This window comes from Hypomesus nipponensis, chromosome 23, assembly GCF_054491055.1.
Source record: "Hypomesus nipponensis isolate SF chromosome 23, ASM5449105v1, whole genome shotgun sequence".
Taxonomy (NCBI): domain Eukaryota; kingdom Metazoa; phylum Chordata; class Actinopteri; order Osmeriformes; family Osmeridae; genus Hypomesus; species Hypomesus nipponensis.
Genome location: NC_140383.1, coordinates 20,201,850 through 20,215,318, shown reverse-complemented (window position 1 = coordinate 20,215,318; position 13,469 = coordinate 20,201,850). Strand labels below are relative to the sequence as shown.

General features: G+C 41.1%; 1 protein-coding gene across 1 annotated transcript; it reads right to left on the bottom strand.

Annotated features, from left to right (window-relative positions):
* Positions 1-1,350: 1,350 nt before the first annotated feature.
* Positions 1,351-6,010, bottom strand: klf5b (Kruppel like factor 5b). The gene is made up of 4 exons (XM_084689968.1): positions 5,698-6,010; positions 3,705-4,623; positions 3,274-3,333; positions 1,351-2,790 (listed from the first exon to the last, which is right to left on the bottom strand). The coding sequence occupies exons 1-4, from the start codon at positions 5,872-5,874 to the stop codon at positions 2,612-2,614; spliced, it is 1,335 nt and encodes a 444-aa protein (XP_084546094.1). The 5' UTR covers positions 5,875-6,010; the 3' UTR covers positions 1,351-2,611.
* Between the last annotated feature and the right edge of the window lie 7,459 nt (positions 6,011-13,469).

The following is a 13,469-nucleotide window of genomic DNA, read 5'->3' as shown; positions in this document are numbered from 1 at the left end:
GTTGTGACATCCCACAGGTCCCTTGTGGGTAGACCTGGATAGAACTTGATGACTTTCTATAAAACGTAAGATGAACGATAACAAAATAATTACCTTAATTGGCATTCTGAAGTATCATAAAATATGTCATACTACCTTGTTCTGCATGTTGCTTGTGTGTATGTGTACAAATGCCCAGCTGCATTTCCTACTTGCCTCAAGCATATTATCAGCACCTTGTTTGATATACAGGGCCTGATCTCTCAGATGAGGCCTCCGATAAACCATTTAAACGTGTAAGCCCCAAGCCTCTCCTCTGAGCTGTTACTAAGACACTAGCACTGTGCTAGCAGTAGTGAGGGATGAGTACTAGACAGACCTTTTCTGAGTGGTACTGTTCACGACACTCAATGATGAAAAGCCAAGACCTGAGAAATCACATGATCTGTTTGTTCTGTGCTAGTGTACCTCCCATAAATACAATATCACTACAGTATAACATGTATTACACTCCCTGGTACTGGACATGCAAGGTTACAATATGTTATTGTCAAAGTTCTCTGGAAGATATTCAATGTTGTTAAATGTATAAGTTTCAGACAGTATTAAAATGGGCTTTACAGCAACAATCCTGCCAGGTATCCTGACTGACCAAATAAGATATTCTCTTGCATATGATATTGTTAAATGTGGTTTTTCCCCTTTATTTTGTAAATCTTTTACAATCTTTTTAGCACTAAGAGAATAACTGTATGGGATACAGTAAACAGTATGGCATGTTGTTAGTGAGGATTAAAATGAGTGAATAGTGGTTTGAATGGACATAATTGCCAGATTCCATGTCAACAGGCGTTAACCAAAGCACTAGAGGCTATGGTCTTGTAACAACACAGGTTGGTCTAATGTTACTGTTAATGTTGGCATGGTGCTTGGAAAAATAGCAGTACCAATTCAGATGAAAGCGCTCACGTCTTTGTGAAGACCAAATATTCTGTGTCAACGACATGAAAGCTTATTCACACTGATGTGTACATTTATTTCTGCTGCTCTTCGCACAGACTTTGACAGAGACTCTGTGGGAGGTTGACAACCATCTTTTGTTGGATAGGTGAAAAGACTTCATGAGTCTATTTGCATAGTCGTTTAAGGAGCAAAATTGACACCTTGTTGTTCTTGCATGAGGTATGAGGAATGCCTCGAAACCCTAACCCATGACTGGAGGTTCTGGTGCATTTTCTCACTTCTCTCTACATATGGAAAGGCACATAGACCCATCATTGACCCATGGACCCCTTTTGTCCACTACAATAGCGACCCCAATGCATTCCATTTGAAATGAATTGAATTCAAAATAAAATGTACCTACAGTACTTTGACATTTTTAGATACACCTTTTATTGGTAATTTTGCTCCATTTCTCATCCAGGCAACTGTGTAAGCACAAGGGTGTTACACAGCCGACAGTATGCTATTCTCTGAATGATAACCACAGACAACTCTGCAGAGCTAATTACCAACAACAGTACATTACAGTGTTCTTGTGGAGTTTTACTTTGATTCCAAAAAGTAAACTATTTTAGTAACATGTTACCAATTAACTGTATGAACTCTAAGTCATTCTAACCCAAGCCATGAGTAAAAGTGAGATGTAGCAACACTGTAGTTCTATTCTACTACTAGCTCTTCGAAAATACAACAACATGAACAACATAAAGAAAACATTTCAAATACCCCGGAAGTGTAAAACTCAAATCAATTTGAAAAGAATACCATCATAGAATACCATTCTATAGGAATCAGAAACGCAGGTTTTACAAAATATTTACATCTCAAACAAATAGCAACCTGATTCCTTGTGTTTTTTTCTTTCTTGCCCTGTTCTTTAATTAGTGTGATGACATTTTACTTGTTAATAAATACAATGACAGTTTTACAAGCAGGACGCAGAAGTCCTTTCATAAATACAAGGTATACAATGTACCAGATGGTACCCTGCAAGCAGGGCAAAGAAGTCTTCCAAAACATCAAAAGGCACTTTTGAAATAGAGTAAAAAATAATGTCTAATAAATTATTTCTTATCATTAAATTTGAGGAAACAATATAAAAGGAAAAAAAATAGTTGTACTTAGTATTCCCTTTGTACATTCCAGCAAGGAGTCTTGAGCTTGTCTTTTACCAAGTAGCATAATGTAGATCTCGTACACACAGTAGCAGAATTGGCTTGTGAAATCATAGAATTGTCTAGTGCCTAGTGTGCGGTGCTGCACATAGCTTTGTGCTCTCTCTTAAACATGGCACAGCCCAATATTTTTTAGAAAGTTTGTTGGGTTACATGGAAAAAATATATTACAAAAACTTCAGTTCAAAAAGTAAACATTGAACCTTTTTACAATAATATCGGTAGCAATAATAATAATAGCAATAATCCTTGTGTGGGCCAGCACTATAACTAACATAAAAATATATTTCCACTAGGGACAAGTGGTCTAATCCTAGGAATATGGTCAGTCAAATAATGTTAACATTCAGTAACGTGGCTGTTTGTTTGAGTGCCACATATCATTGTCTCAATGAGACGACAGATTAAGTGAAATTCAAATCGGATAATGCGCGCGTTAGCAGTGCTGCCCATTAGCTCTGGTGTCTTTTCATGTGAAGGGCCAAGTGGTCGGATCGGGAAAAACAGCGGCTACACACAGCGCACTGAAACGGCTTGGCCCCAGTGTGCTTCCTGAAGTGGCGAGTCAGCTCGTCGGAGCGGGCGAAACGCCACTCACACCCCTCCCAGGAGCAATGGTACGGCTTCTCTCCTGTAAGGCAGCACACAGAGGAGAGTGAGCTATCGGCAGACACGACTGTGGTACGTCACCACTGCACGGTCCTTCACAAACACAGGTACCCTCTACCAGAACACTATTCGACCTCGCTATTCTACCTCACTACCTTCCGGTGAATACCTGCTGTGTTTTAATGGTTTCAGGCACTTTTAGCAAAGATTTCATGCTGACACATTCTTTCATGTCATTCTACTCAATTTGGTGTGATTTCTTATGAAGTCTAGTTGAATCATGTTCATGTCCTGAACAACAATGTTAAGATTCACACACTCTGTTTATTTTAAAAACAGCCAATGGGCTTGACAGAAGTAGCATGTGGGCCAGGTTTCTGTCAGCTAGCGGAGCGCATCAGCATGCCAGGAACATTCTTCTGCCCAGCAACATTACATACTTGCATCCAAAATAAGGCTGGCCATAAGCAAACTTTTCATTATGTTATAAAAGGCAAACACTCACCTGTGTGAGTACGCAAATGGGCTTTTAGATGGGAGGACTTGGTGTAGACCTTTTTACATCCTGTCAAAAAGGGAAAATCAAGTATTTTAGTTGTCATTATAGCAAAGGGATTCCCCATGAGCAAAGAAAACTAAGCCAAAGGTGAGGGGTTTTCTAATATTGGTGATCGGAAAGAACATTCAAGTTTGGGAAAGAGGGGTCTTATATGGTTATATTTGTTTGATTATTACGTTACTAACGTCAGTTTCTTTCTTCACTGTTTAAGCACAGCTTGAACTCTGGATTTTTCCTTTGAATGACTGTGCATAGATTTTTGTGGAAATTGTGACTGAGTTTGAGAATGTACACAAGGCCACTATCAAGCAAGATTATAGTTCAGTACAATACAAACATTTTCTTTGCAAGAAAAGGTGAGACTGAGGTTCTCTTACCTGGGACATCGCAGTGGTGAATCCTCCTTCTCTCTAAATCTGGGTTGTTCCGGCGGTTAAACCTGATTGGAGAAGACTGGATAGGTCCTGGGGACACAGGGCTTACACCAGCAGCCTGGACCTGACCTGAGGCCTGGACTGGTCCAACACTGGGGCCCTGGCCTCGTTCCTGGGTGGATGGGGTCTGGACTGGGACGATGGCATTGTTGGGGACTGTCAATTTAGAAGCTATGCTGGCTGCATAGGAGGGGGGTGGGGAGATGTTCTGAACCAGTTCTTTGGCCCTGTCTGGACTCCCCGGCTCTGAGCTGGGTGGGGATGGGGGTAGGTAGGCTGGTCTCTGCTGGTGGTTGAACTGGGGGATGAGAGAGTAGCTGCCACCACCAATGTGGGGGCCGCTCATGGGGCATAGGGCAGTCTGAGCTGGAGTTAGCTGGGCGTTGGAGAAGGGGAGGCTGGAGGGGGTCATGGAGACCCCAGAGTGGAGCTCAGCATTCCCCAGCGGCCCAGGGATCAGATTCTCCAGCTCAGAGTTCAACAGCTGGAACAACGGGACGTCCTGGAAGTCCAGTGAGGGAATTTCCTGTTTAATGAACAAACCTCCTCCACCTGTGTCTGTAGAGGTGGCGTAGTGGCCCTGGTACTCGGATATGGCGGATGGCGTTCCATTGCCATGGCAACTGGGGGGGATCAGAGAGTGGGAGAGGGGTTCTGTCTTGATGGATCTCAGAGGCCTGCAGAAGCCAGGGTGGAGGTAGCTGACCTCAGGAAGGAGTAGGCTCATGTTGATGCTATATGGAGAACCCAGGTCCTCAGTGAAGGAAGGCTCCAGGACTGAAGCGCTGTCCCTACACAGTCTCTTGTGGTCAGCTACCCTCTGGGTGTGGTTGGAGAGGTACTTATCCATTTCGGATCTTCCCTGGAAAATATGAAAAAAGGGCAGTCAGAATTGTGACATTTTGAATGCCAATCAAATCCTTAGAGAGCTCCAGAACAAGGACCTTATACAGACCAAAATGTTATGGTTATAGACTTGATACACTTTATATCACTTCACTGACAAGAGAAGGGAGTTTGTTAATCACACGTTTAATATTAACTGGTCACTCAGTTCACAGCGTGAACTCGAGCTCTAGGTGCCTGTATTCATAAGCTACAGTCAGCAGAGAAACATTTATCATGTACACTGCACTCCCCGATGGCCTATCGCGACATTCCCTCCTCTCCCGTAAAAACCGTTCATTCCAGCTCCCAAAAAAGACAACGCTGACCGATGCAAAACCGCAAAGTCGCTCGAATTGCCCTATAGCATTTCGTTTATTACGGTTTCAATCCAAATAGAACCATTATTAAGTGCAGTTAAATTAGGATGATCAAAACAAACTAAACCGGTGAACATCACTTCGCGCAGTAGCAGGAAACGAGGAAGGCTACTGTTTTGGGTTGCCAAATAAGAGACCCATAGTCCCCCTCCCTACCCCAGCAGCCGCGCGTCTGAAGAGCTCCCGTCTAAGCTAGGGGAATCTAGGGCTGAAATTAGAACATCCAGCTGCTCTTAGGCGCTATGCATCCAAGTTTGAGACAGCGTGCAACGTTGCATCTCAGTGCACTGTCTGGGCATACATTTTGTTTGGGCAGTGAATGGCTTAGGCTAATGGTGAACTGTAATGCCACTAACACAGACAGAAACCATCTCTTTGCCTGTCCATTCATCGCAAAACCCGCTGAGCGTTGTTAAGCAATCATGAACTAGGCGACCTGCTACATGGGATAATTGAATGTCGCCTATAATGTCGATTAGCCTAATCAACTATGTTAGGTTATTAGCCTATATTTAGAATCCATCTATAGACAAAACGCATATTTCATAAAATATATGTATATATTTTCAATACGCCCCATTTCAAAACTGGGTGTGTATCGGCTGCGATCGAGTGATGCCATATCAACGGTATGTAGTACATTGTCTATCTCTAACATAAATGTAACCTACCAGACTGTAGTCTTGAAAAGATGAAGAACTTCCAGTGATCGCATCCCTCGTGTTGTAAAACACTTGTCCATGATCTTCACCTTTCAGACCGTCAGCTAGCGGTGGGAGTTTAAGATGAGACGGCGCGTCCTGCCCTGGAGCAAGCCAAACATTCTTCGTCAACAAGTCAGTGGCCATAAACGCTGATGTTTGTGTCCAATTAACCAAGATCTTTCGGAAATAAAATCAGCATATGTGCTTTCTCATTACATCAAATTGCGAAAGCCAGGCAGCTGTCAAGCGGCATTCCCTCTGTTTTACGCTTGGGCTTGTCAAATTACGCAACTGCGTGATATCAGTGCGTCTAAACAGTGTCCAGGGCGGGGCTGAACGTGTAGAAAAATACACACGCCACGGTCTTTATAATAGAAATAGCTGTTACACGGGGCTAATGAGTACCTTCCTCAAGCGTAAACATTGAATCTGCGGATGGAAGGAGCAGACAAAAAAACTGTGATTATGTCAGATTAAGTTGTCAAGTGAAGGAGCCCATTAATTCACGCAGTATTCACGAGCTCTTAAAATAACATGTTGACTCAAGCTGTCTCAGCTATGGTGCTTTAATATCAATGGATGTTCGATTAAACATTGGTCTTCGTCATACCAGTGTTAAGAAGGCCGGACGACCCCTTGTAAAGAACGCTATTGATACGGTCAATAATAGGTTCCATGAATAGAGGGTGTAACCTTTTTCAGATCAAATTTTCATGTGTTTCATTCATACTTAAGTTTCTTAGGCTTTATTTATTATTCTATATTAACTGACCTTGTCTTTGTACTGACACGTGATTAGGGACATCTCAAAAGCTCTTAATTTGGTTGGTAAAATAAACACATGTATGTATATTAGTAGTACCACACAAACCATAATTTTTCAGTCATCACCGACCCTCAGTGTGTGTGTGTGCTGGTGCAGTGGGGTCCCACTCTGGCATGTTAAAAACGCCACTGCAGTGCAGCTGTCTGTCAGAGCTGCATACTTTCTGCCAACATTCCAGGGGCAGCAGTTGAAGTCTGCTAAGATGCTGGCAGGGGAAGACATTGAGGGGATGTTTAGATCAAAATAGCTCAGGATTTTATTCAAAAAGAGTTTGTGGCTAAGGCTTCTAATGGTACAGTCATGTGCTGTATTTCCACTTACTGAGGTCCACGAATCACGTTTAATTCAAATAAAATTCACCACTCCCATGAAACCATTTAGAAACATTGCTCTTTGTCTTGTTCTTATTGCTGAATTGTAACTTCCCTGAAAGGCTCTGAAAAACCTTCACTGTTGAAAAGACTGAGTAATCCAGCCTTTAAGACTGTGTGGGCCTAGTGGTGGCAGGAGCTTTGTGGATCATCTGTGGTTAAAACAACATCGTTGACAAGTCAGGTTATTTTCCCACACTGGCTCATTGGTAGAGTTAATGTGATGTGTTCAAGCAGGAAATACGGGTATGCCTGTGTTTTGGCACACAGATGAAAACGTGACACAAAGATAGTTACAGCAAAACAGCACCATTCAATCTTACATTACAGCCTGCAAACATGAGCGTACACAACACACACACTCTTTCTCCCACACATACAAACACACGTCTGTATATAGCAACAAAAACACACAAAACAAACAAACAAGAAAACATGCAAACAAAATTGACACACAAAGCACACACAACAAAAGGAACTTACTTTGGTGAGTATTAAAACTAGACCTTGAACAACACTTTTCTTGAGGCCATTTTTGTTATATTTTAGTTTCCAGTGGGGCTGTGCTCATTTTGAAGCATTAGCTCCAAGCTACTGGACAGTATGCTAATAATGCCACATTATAGTTTGAGAAAACCCCATATATATAAAGCAAAGGTATAATTCTATAGTATAGTAGATGACGCTCACATTTTTTAAGTTGTCTGCATGTGTTGCATACGCAAACCCTAACTTGATTTCAGAAAAGTGTCATGGGTGTTTATTCTGTTGATTCAAAAGGACTTGGAAAGCAACATTTAAGGATAAATCTAAACAAATAAATGGTGATTTCTTAAATGTACGGATTAAATCCCCAGTTTCCCAATTTCTCTCTGTAGTCCAGGTATAAGGACTACTTTGAGAACAAATCAGCAAAAGTTTTTTTTACATTACAACACAATTCACCGAGTGCTGAGATTAGGCGTAGTTGTAAAATGTGTTTGTATGAATTGTGATGATCTCGTTAAGGGGAGGACTGATTGAGAGCCAGGCGGTGACCTTTCACCATGCAATTTAAATCCCGGAGCATCCCGGTCGCTCAAGCAGCAACTGTCATTCTTGGCCCTGACTCTTCTTCTAGGGTGAAAGTGAGCCGAGACAACCAGACTCGTTGGTCCATATCCCCCCGCACAGTATTAAAACCTTAGAATATGCCTAACAACTGCAGCTCACATCAGAGAGAATGCCCGGTATGTGCTTACAGTGTCTCTGCTTCCTTTGCTCCTCCACATGTACTAATATGGGCAGGCCTCTCGTGTGCACATGAGACAATTAGCGCTGCGTTGGGTTGCCACCATTTTAAGAGGTTCTCTATTTAAGAGAACGGAATAGCTCAGAAAGCAGTAAAACCTTTCAGGAGTCTGTGGAAGTAATGAGTGTTAGCATGTGATATCACATGTTCTTTTAAATCTAAATGGATTATTGTTTTGCCTATTAAAAGCAATTGAAAGATGTTTCCAACCACCAATTCAACAGAAATAGAAGCCAGATAAGGTCTATATTTAGAGATTTGTACTGCAGGTGCCAGACATACCCACCAGATGGCAGTGGTAAGCTGTAGTGTAGTAAATTGGTCTATTTTCTTGCTCTGATTTAGATATCAACTATATTGTTTATCCTTAAATGAGTTCAATAATATAGTTTTCATCTGAGGAACTTTTCCTTGTAGATGCAATCTCAAATTCAAGATAAAAACTTCCAAGAGTGCACTGTACAGCTCTTTAACGACCCATAAGGCAATGAATTTACAAGCAAGCAATCCATTACGTGTTAAATTCTTGTTTCATTTTTTATGTACATTTATCCTGTCTCACTAGTTTCTGCAAATTTAATTCAAAAATGTATTATGTGTATAGTGTCCTTTGTGTCCCCTGAGTGCTGTGCGTGCTTCATCATCTCAGCCTGCTTGTCTCTGGTCAGTATTTATCTGATCTGACACCATTTTATTTGCCTCTAGTAATCACTTCCATTCCACAAAGAGTTGCTCCATCCCTGTTTGTAAAACAGCAGATGAGGCTAGTGCAGTTCTCGGGGGAGAAATTCAAAATGATTTGTTAATTAAATGGAATAATTTAATTACAGTAACTCAGAAAGCAGTCATCAATATAATTGTTTCTGGAACCACTATTATAATTGAGCTTTAAGTGAAAACAACTCAGTTTCTAATGTTGCTAATGCGCTGACACACTTCTCCCACCCCTCCATTCGTTCCTCTCTCTGATCATCCACCGTGTTATCTGCTTCTCAGAGTTGGTCGTTTGATAATTCAGCCGTACTGCATCGCTGAGACCAAAACATTTATTACAGGCATTTAATTGAACCTCCGTGGAGGCTAGGTTGAGGGGGGACGGAGACGATAGACATGCTTGGCCTGAAAGACTCTCGCTGTTCGGACTTCTAATCTGATCCTCTCGGCTGCCCTTTCATAAAGAGACCTGAGTATTACCTCGACTGCAAACATACCTCAGCCATTTAAACTGTCTTGGATTTCACCACAAAGGCTGGCAGAAAAGTGCTTGGTTCATCCTCTGGGGCCAAAATAAGAAAACATAATTTTACTCTAATCTGCCTGAAGAATGTCCACTGTTTGAAGTTGACAGTTTTCTATCTTCTGTGGGAATAATTGCCTATTGAGTAGAAACTGGAAGGTTCACTGGGGTAAGCCTGTCTGGGGCTTGCACCTTACAGGTGTGCCCTGGGACACACAGCATGCCCCTTGTTCCACAGAGAGAAAAAAAGACCAACTGAAAGAATACATCTCACAGTTGAAACTTTACTAGGCATCGGAATGAATAACATGACACTGGCCTCAGTTCCCTTCTTGCAAAGCTGAGCTGAACAAAGAGACATTGGCTGGCCCCTATTTATCCTGTCAGATACAGCTGAATTTGACTGGTTAATAAAGTTTTATCACTTTGTTTGACAAGTTCTCTAAATTGTCCAAGGTGTAATCTGTTTGTGTTGGACAACTGAATACGTATGTGGAAAAAAGAAGGCAATAGAAGAGATCATTGTCTGAAGATGATACTCTTCAGATGTTAGCTACCCAGGCACTGAAATGTAGTCTGTTAAGATCCATTAATTCTGAAGTTTAACATCTGTTAAAACCATATTTCTATCTACATTCCGAGACATTCTGTACAGTGTAAGACAAGTTGAATCTGTAACGTTTTTCATACTGTATATCATTCGTCAAATCTCTCGCCGACTTCCATGGGGCCTATTAATTGAGAGCAGAAATCTGTTCCTCTCTAAACATGCCGCTGAAAGCTGCCGAACAGCTGTCCAAGCCCTGGAGAATCATATGGAAGAATGCATTATCAGCCTTGTTTGAATATTCTCTCATATTTGAAATAATCAGGCAGCTATTCAGCGCTAGCTTGGCCAGGCACAGATGCCAGAGCACAGCTGAACGGAGAACTCTGCCGCTGCACAATCACAACACAACAATGAAGGGGTCCACACTACATCACAATAGAGAAGAAACGCAGGTGTCGGGGATCTGAATCGACTTTTTAGCAATATATAACGTCTTCACCTTTACATAGGCCTAGTTTTCTCTTACTTTTTCTTCCGTTTTTCAAGGAGATTCTGCGCCTTCGTTGCGTTGATTAATTTGAATTCAGATAACATTGATCATGGAAATGATTAGAAATGCATTAGCCTCGTCAGCACACGGATGGGAGCTCTGTTAAAGTGCTCCTGTAGATCTAAGACATTTTTCCATAGGTGTCTAGGTGGTTTTTATTCTGTTATGTGAAATTTTGCAAATTGATGCATCTATGCCGCCCAAACAGCGTCAAAGCTTTAATGCAGTGAGACGTAATTGAATCTGCTCTATGGCAGTACTGATGGGAGAAGACCTTCCTGCTAAATTCATTATGCTAAACGTTGGAAAAGAGATCTCATTCGATGGTCTGAGCTTTTAAACCTGAGTTCATGTTTGGCACTGTGCACTGAAGGCCTTACAACAGTCAGCACTGACCATATGGTACAGGAAATGTAAGCTCCCCCCCCAAAAAAATTGCCTCAAAACACCCAGTGTATAAATTAGCCTAATATTTCAGTTGTCTACCAACATATACACTGTAGTACTCTGTATCTGGGATATTGGACTAATTCACCCAACAGTGAAACACGTCTATAAAATTGGCCAATGGATGGTCGTTTTTAAGAGACGCTGCCGCGCCACCTAGTGATCTTCTTCAATTGGATACGGCTCCAGAAACCATTTTTGAAGTCACCGTCCATTCTCTCTTCAAACGTATGGTATTTCATTAGGTGGTATGCTATCAGTCATATGAAGTGGAACCTATAAAAGATCCCCCAGCCCATATACACTGCTAGCCCCCCTCCCCAAAAATGGCATCCTTCTAATTAAACAGGTTAATTTATAGCATCTCCGTCTGATAGAAACTGAGCATAAAATACAGACTGTTTATTCCACAGTGTGACAAGCTTGAATACTTAGGTCCTACAGTATAGTTGTCGGCTCCTCCTCTTCGCCCATCTCGTCCTCCTCCAGTCTTCAGGCCATTCTAGAGTACATTCTTCCTTATTACCTGACCTCCCAGTAGCCCCTCCTCTGTGTCCATAGCTCAGATTCCTCCACCGAGACGTCTAATCATCCGACAATGCTCCTCTCTCTTCCTCCTTACCTTCGCTCTTAATCAAGTGCTAGTTCAAGTTCACTTTAAAAGGCTCTCCTTTATCAGGCTTTTTTCTCTCTGTGCTTTCTTTTGAACTCTGGAATTTCACATAACTAATTGAAACAAAGTCTGTTTCAAAGGGTCTGACAGAAAGATGGATTGCTAATTGTATGTCATTCTGTTAACCTTAAGCCATAGCTGTGTTTTCTTGTTGTTACAGGTAGATGCACTGTAAATACATTGACATAAACATGTAGTCTTGCTGTTAATTAAATACAGGACATTTTACTGGCAAAAGGACTTTACAACATGTTCTCCACAGTTAAAAAAGTTCAACAGTTAACAGTTAAAAAGCCACAGACTTGGTGTTAAAATACATAATATGAAATGAATTCACCTGATACGTATCTATTAGAAAATAATGCTTATTCATTTAGTCACATTGTGCTCCAAATCTGATATAATAAAGAAAATAGGGCTCCCCTCCCACGATGTTGAGCTATTAGGTATCTGTTTAAACAAAAAGGGGGCACTTTCATGATTGAAGAGATCGGCATCCCCTGAAACACAGGCTGCCAATCACCTCGCCCCTCTGACGGCTCCTGTAGCCACATGTTCTACAGAAGCTGTAAAGAAACCTTGGGAAATTAACGAGCTTCCACCGGTACCCATCACAACAGAGGGATCTAGAATGTTCTTAGGGAAAACTTTCCTTTTCACTAGTTCCCAATCAAGCAGCAGCAAGTGTTTTTTTTATATCCCCTGTAACTAACATAAGTTATAAAATTGTGCCTCACTGCAGGGCTACATAAATGCTTACCTTTGATTTTTGGGGGGGTTTTCTATACATAGATAGCAATATTGAACTACAAAATTAGATATGAAAGTAAAATGGTGTAAAATGAGACAACAGTTGTGTGATCTCAGCCTAAATAGATCAAAACAGGTTTAGATGTAAATATTGTTCTGTAATAAAATTGTGTAACAAATAAATAATTAAAAACTAAAAATAATCTTCTCAACAAACATTAAAGTCTCTGTATATTAATCTCAGGTCTGTGTGAAAAATAGCTCTCATGTTACTAGATCACTAGTGATTTGTACTTTTTACCTGCTTGTACATAATTAAGAGCCCTTAAGAATCAAAGAGACTGGAGGTTTGGGAAGAAGTATTACTAATTATAACTTTATTTATGCAGATTCCTATGTTCATTTACATAACGCAATTCCACAGATGGTTTTATGGCAGTAATGACGGTTGCAGACTGCAATATAACATCTGCTTAATCACAACAGAGACAGCCAAAGGCTGCAGTAAAAAAAAAACGACATGACTTTAATGAGAGATGTCGAAGTGTTCAAAGAAAGGGCTTTTGAAGTGGACAGGTCAAATACTACACCTAGACCAAACTTTTTTTCTGATGTTTATCGCAATAAGTATTTTCATGTTATGTTCTCTGTGACTTCATGAGTACTTTGTTTCTTTTTTGTCATGTTGGCAAAACAAGATTTTAGGAGGAAAAAGAATAGTCTATCCGAGCTTGTGTCGTATTGTTTGCACACCAAAGGTTTTATAGAATAGTACATTTTGCCCACTTTTAATCCAAGAAACTCTGTGCCTACACACACATACACAGGTGTAATTGTAAACACACACATTCACATGCACTCGCACACACTCAGAAAGCCAGTGTGGCTGCAAGGTCACTCCAAGTATTGATAAATCACCCAGCTGTGATTCCCTCCTGACAGCTCAAACTAACATCAAGCTGGATGGGGGGGAACAAAAGACCATCAAGCGGTCCTTTTCCTGACACTTTTATTCAATCACGGCCAGATTGCTTACGACAGCAC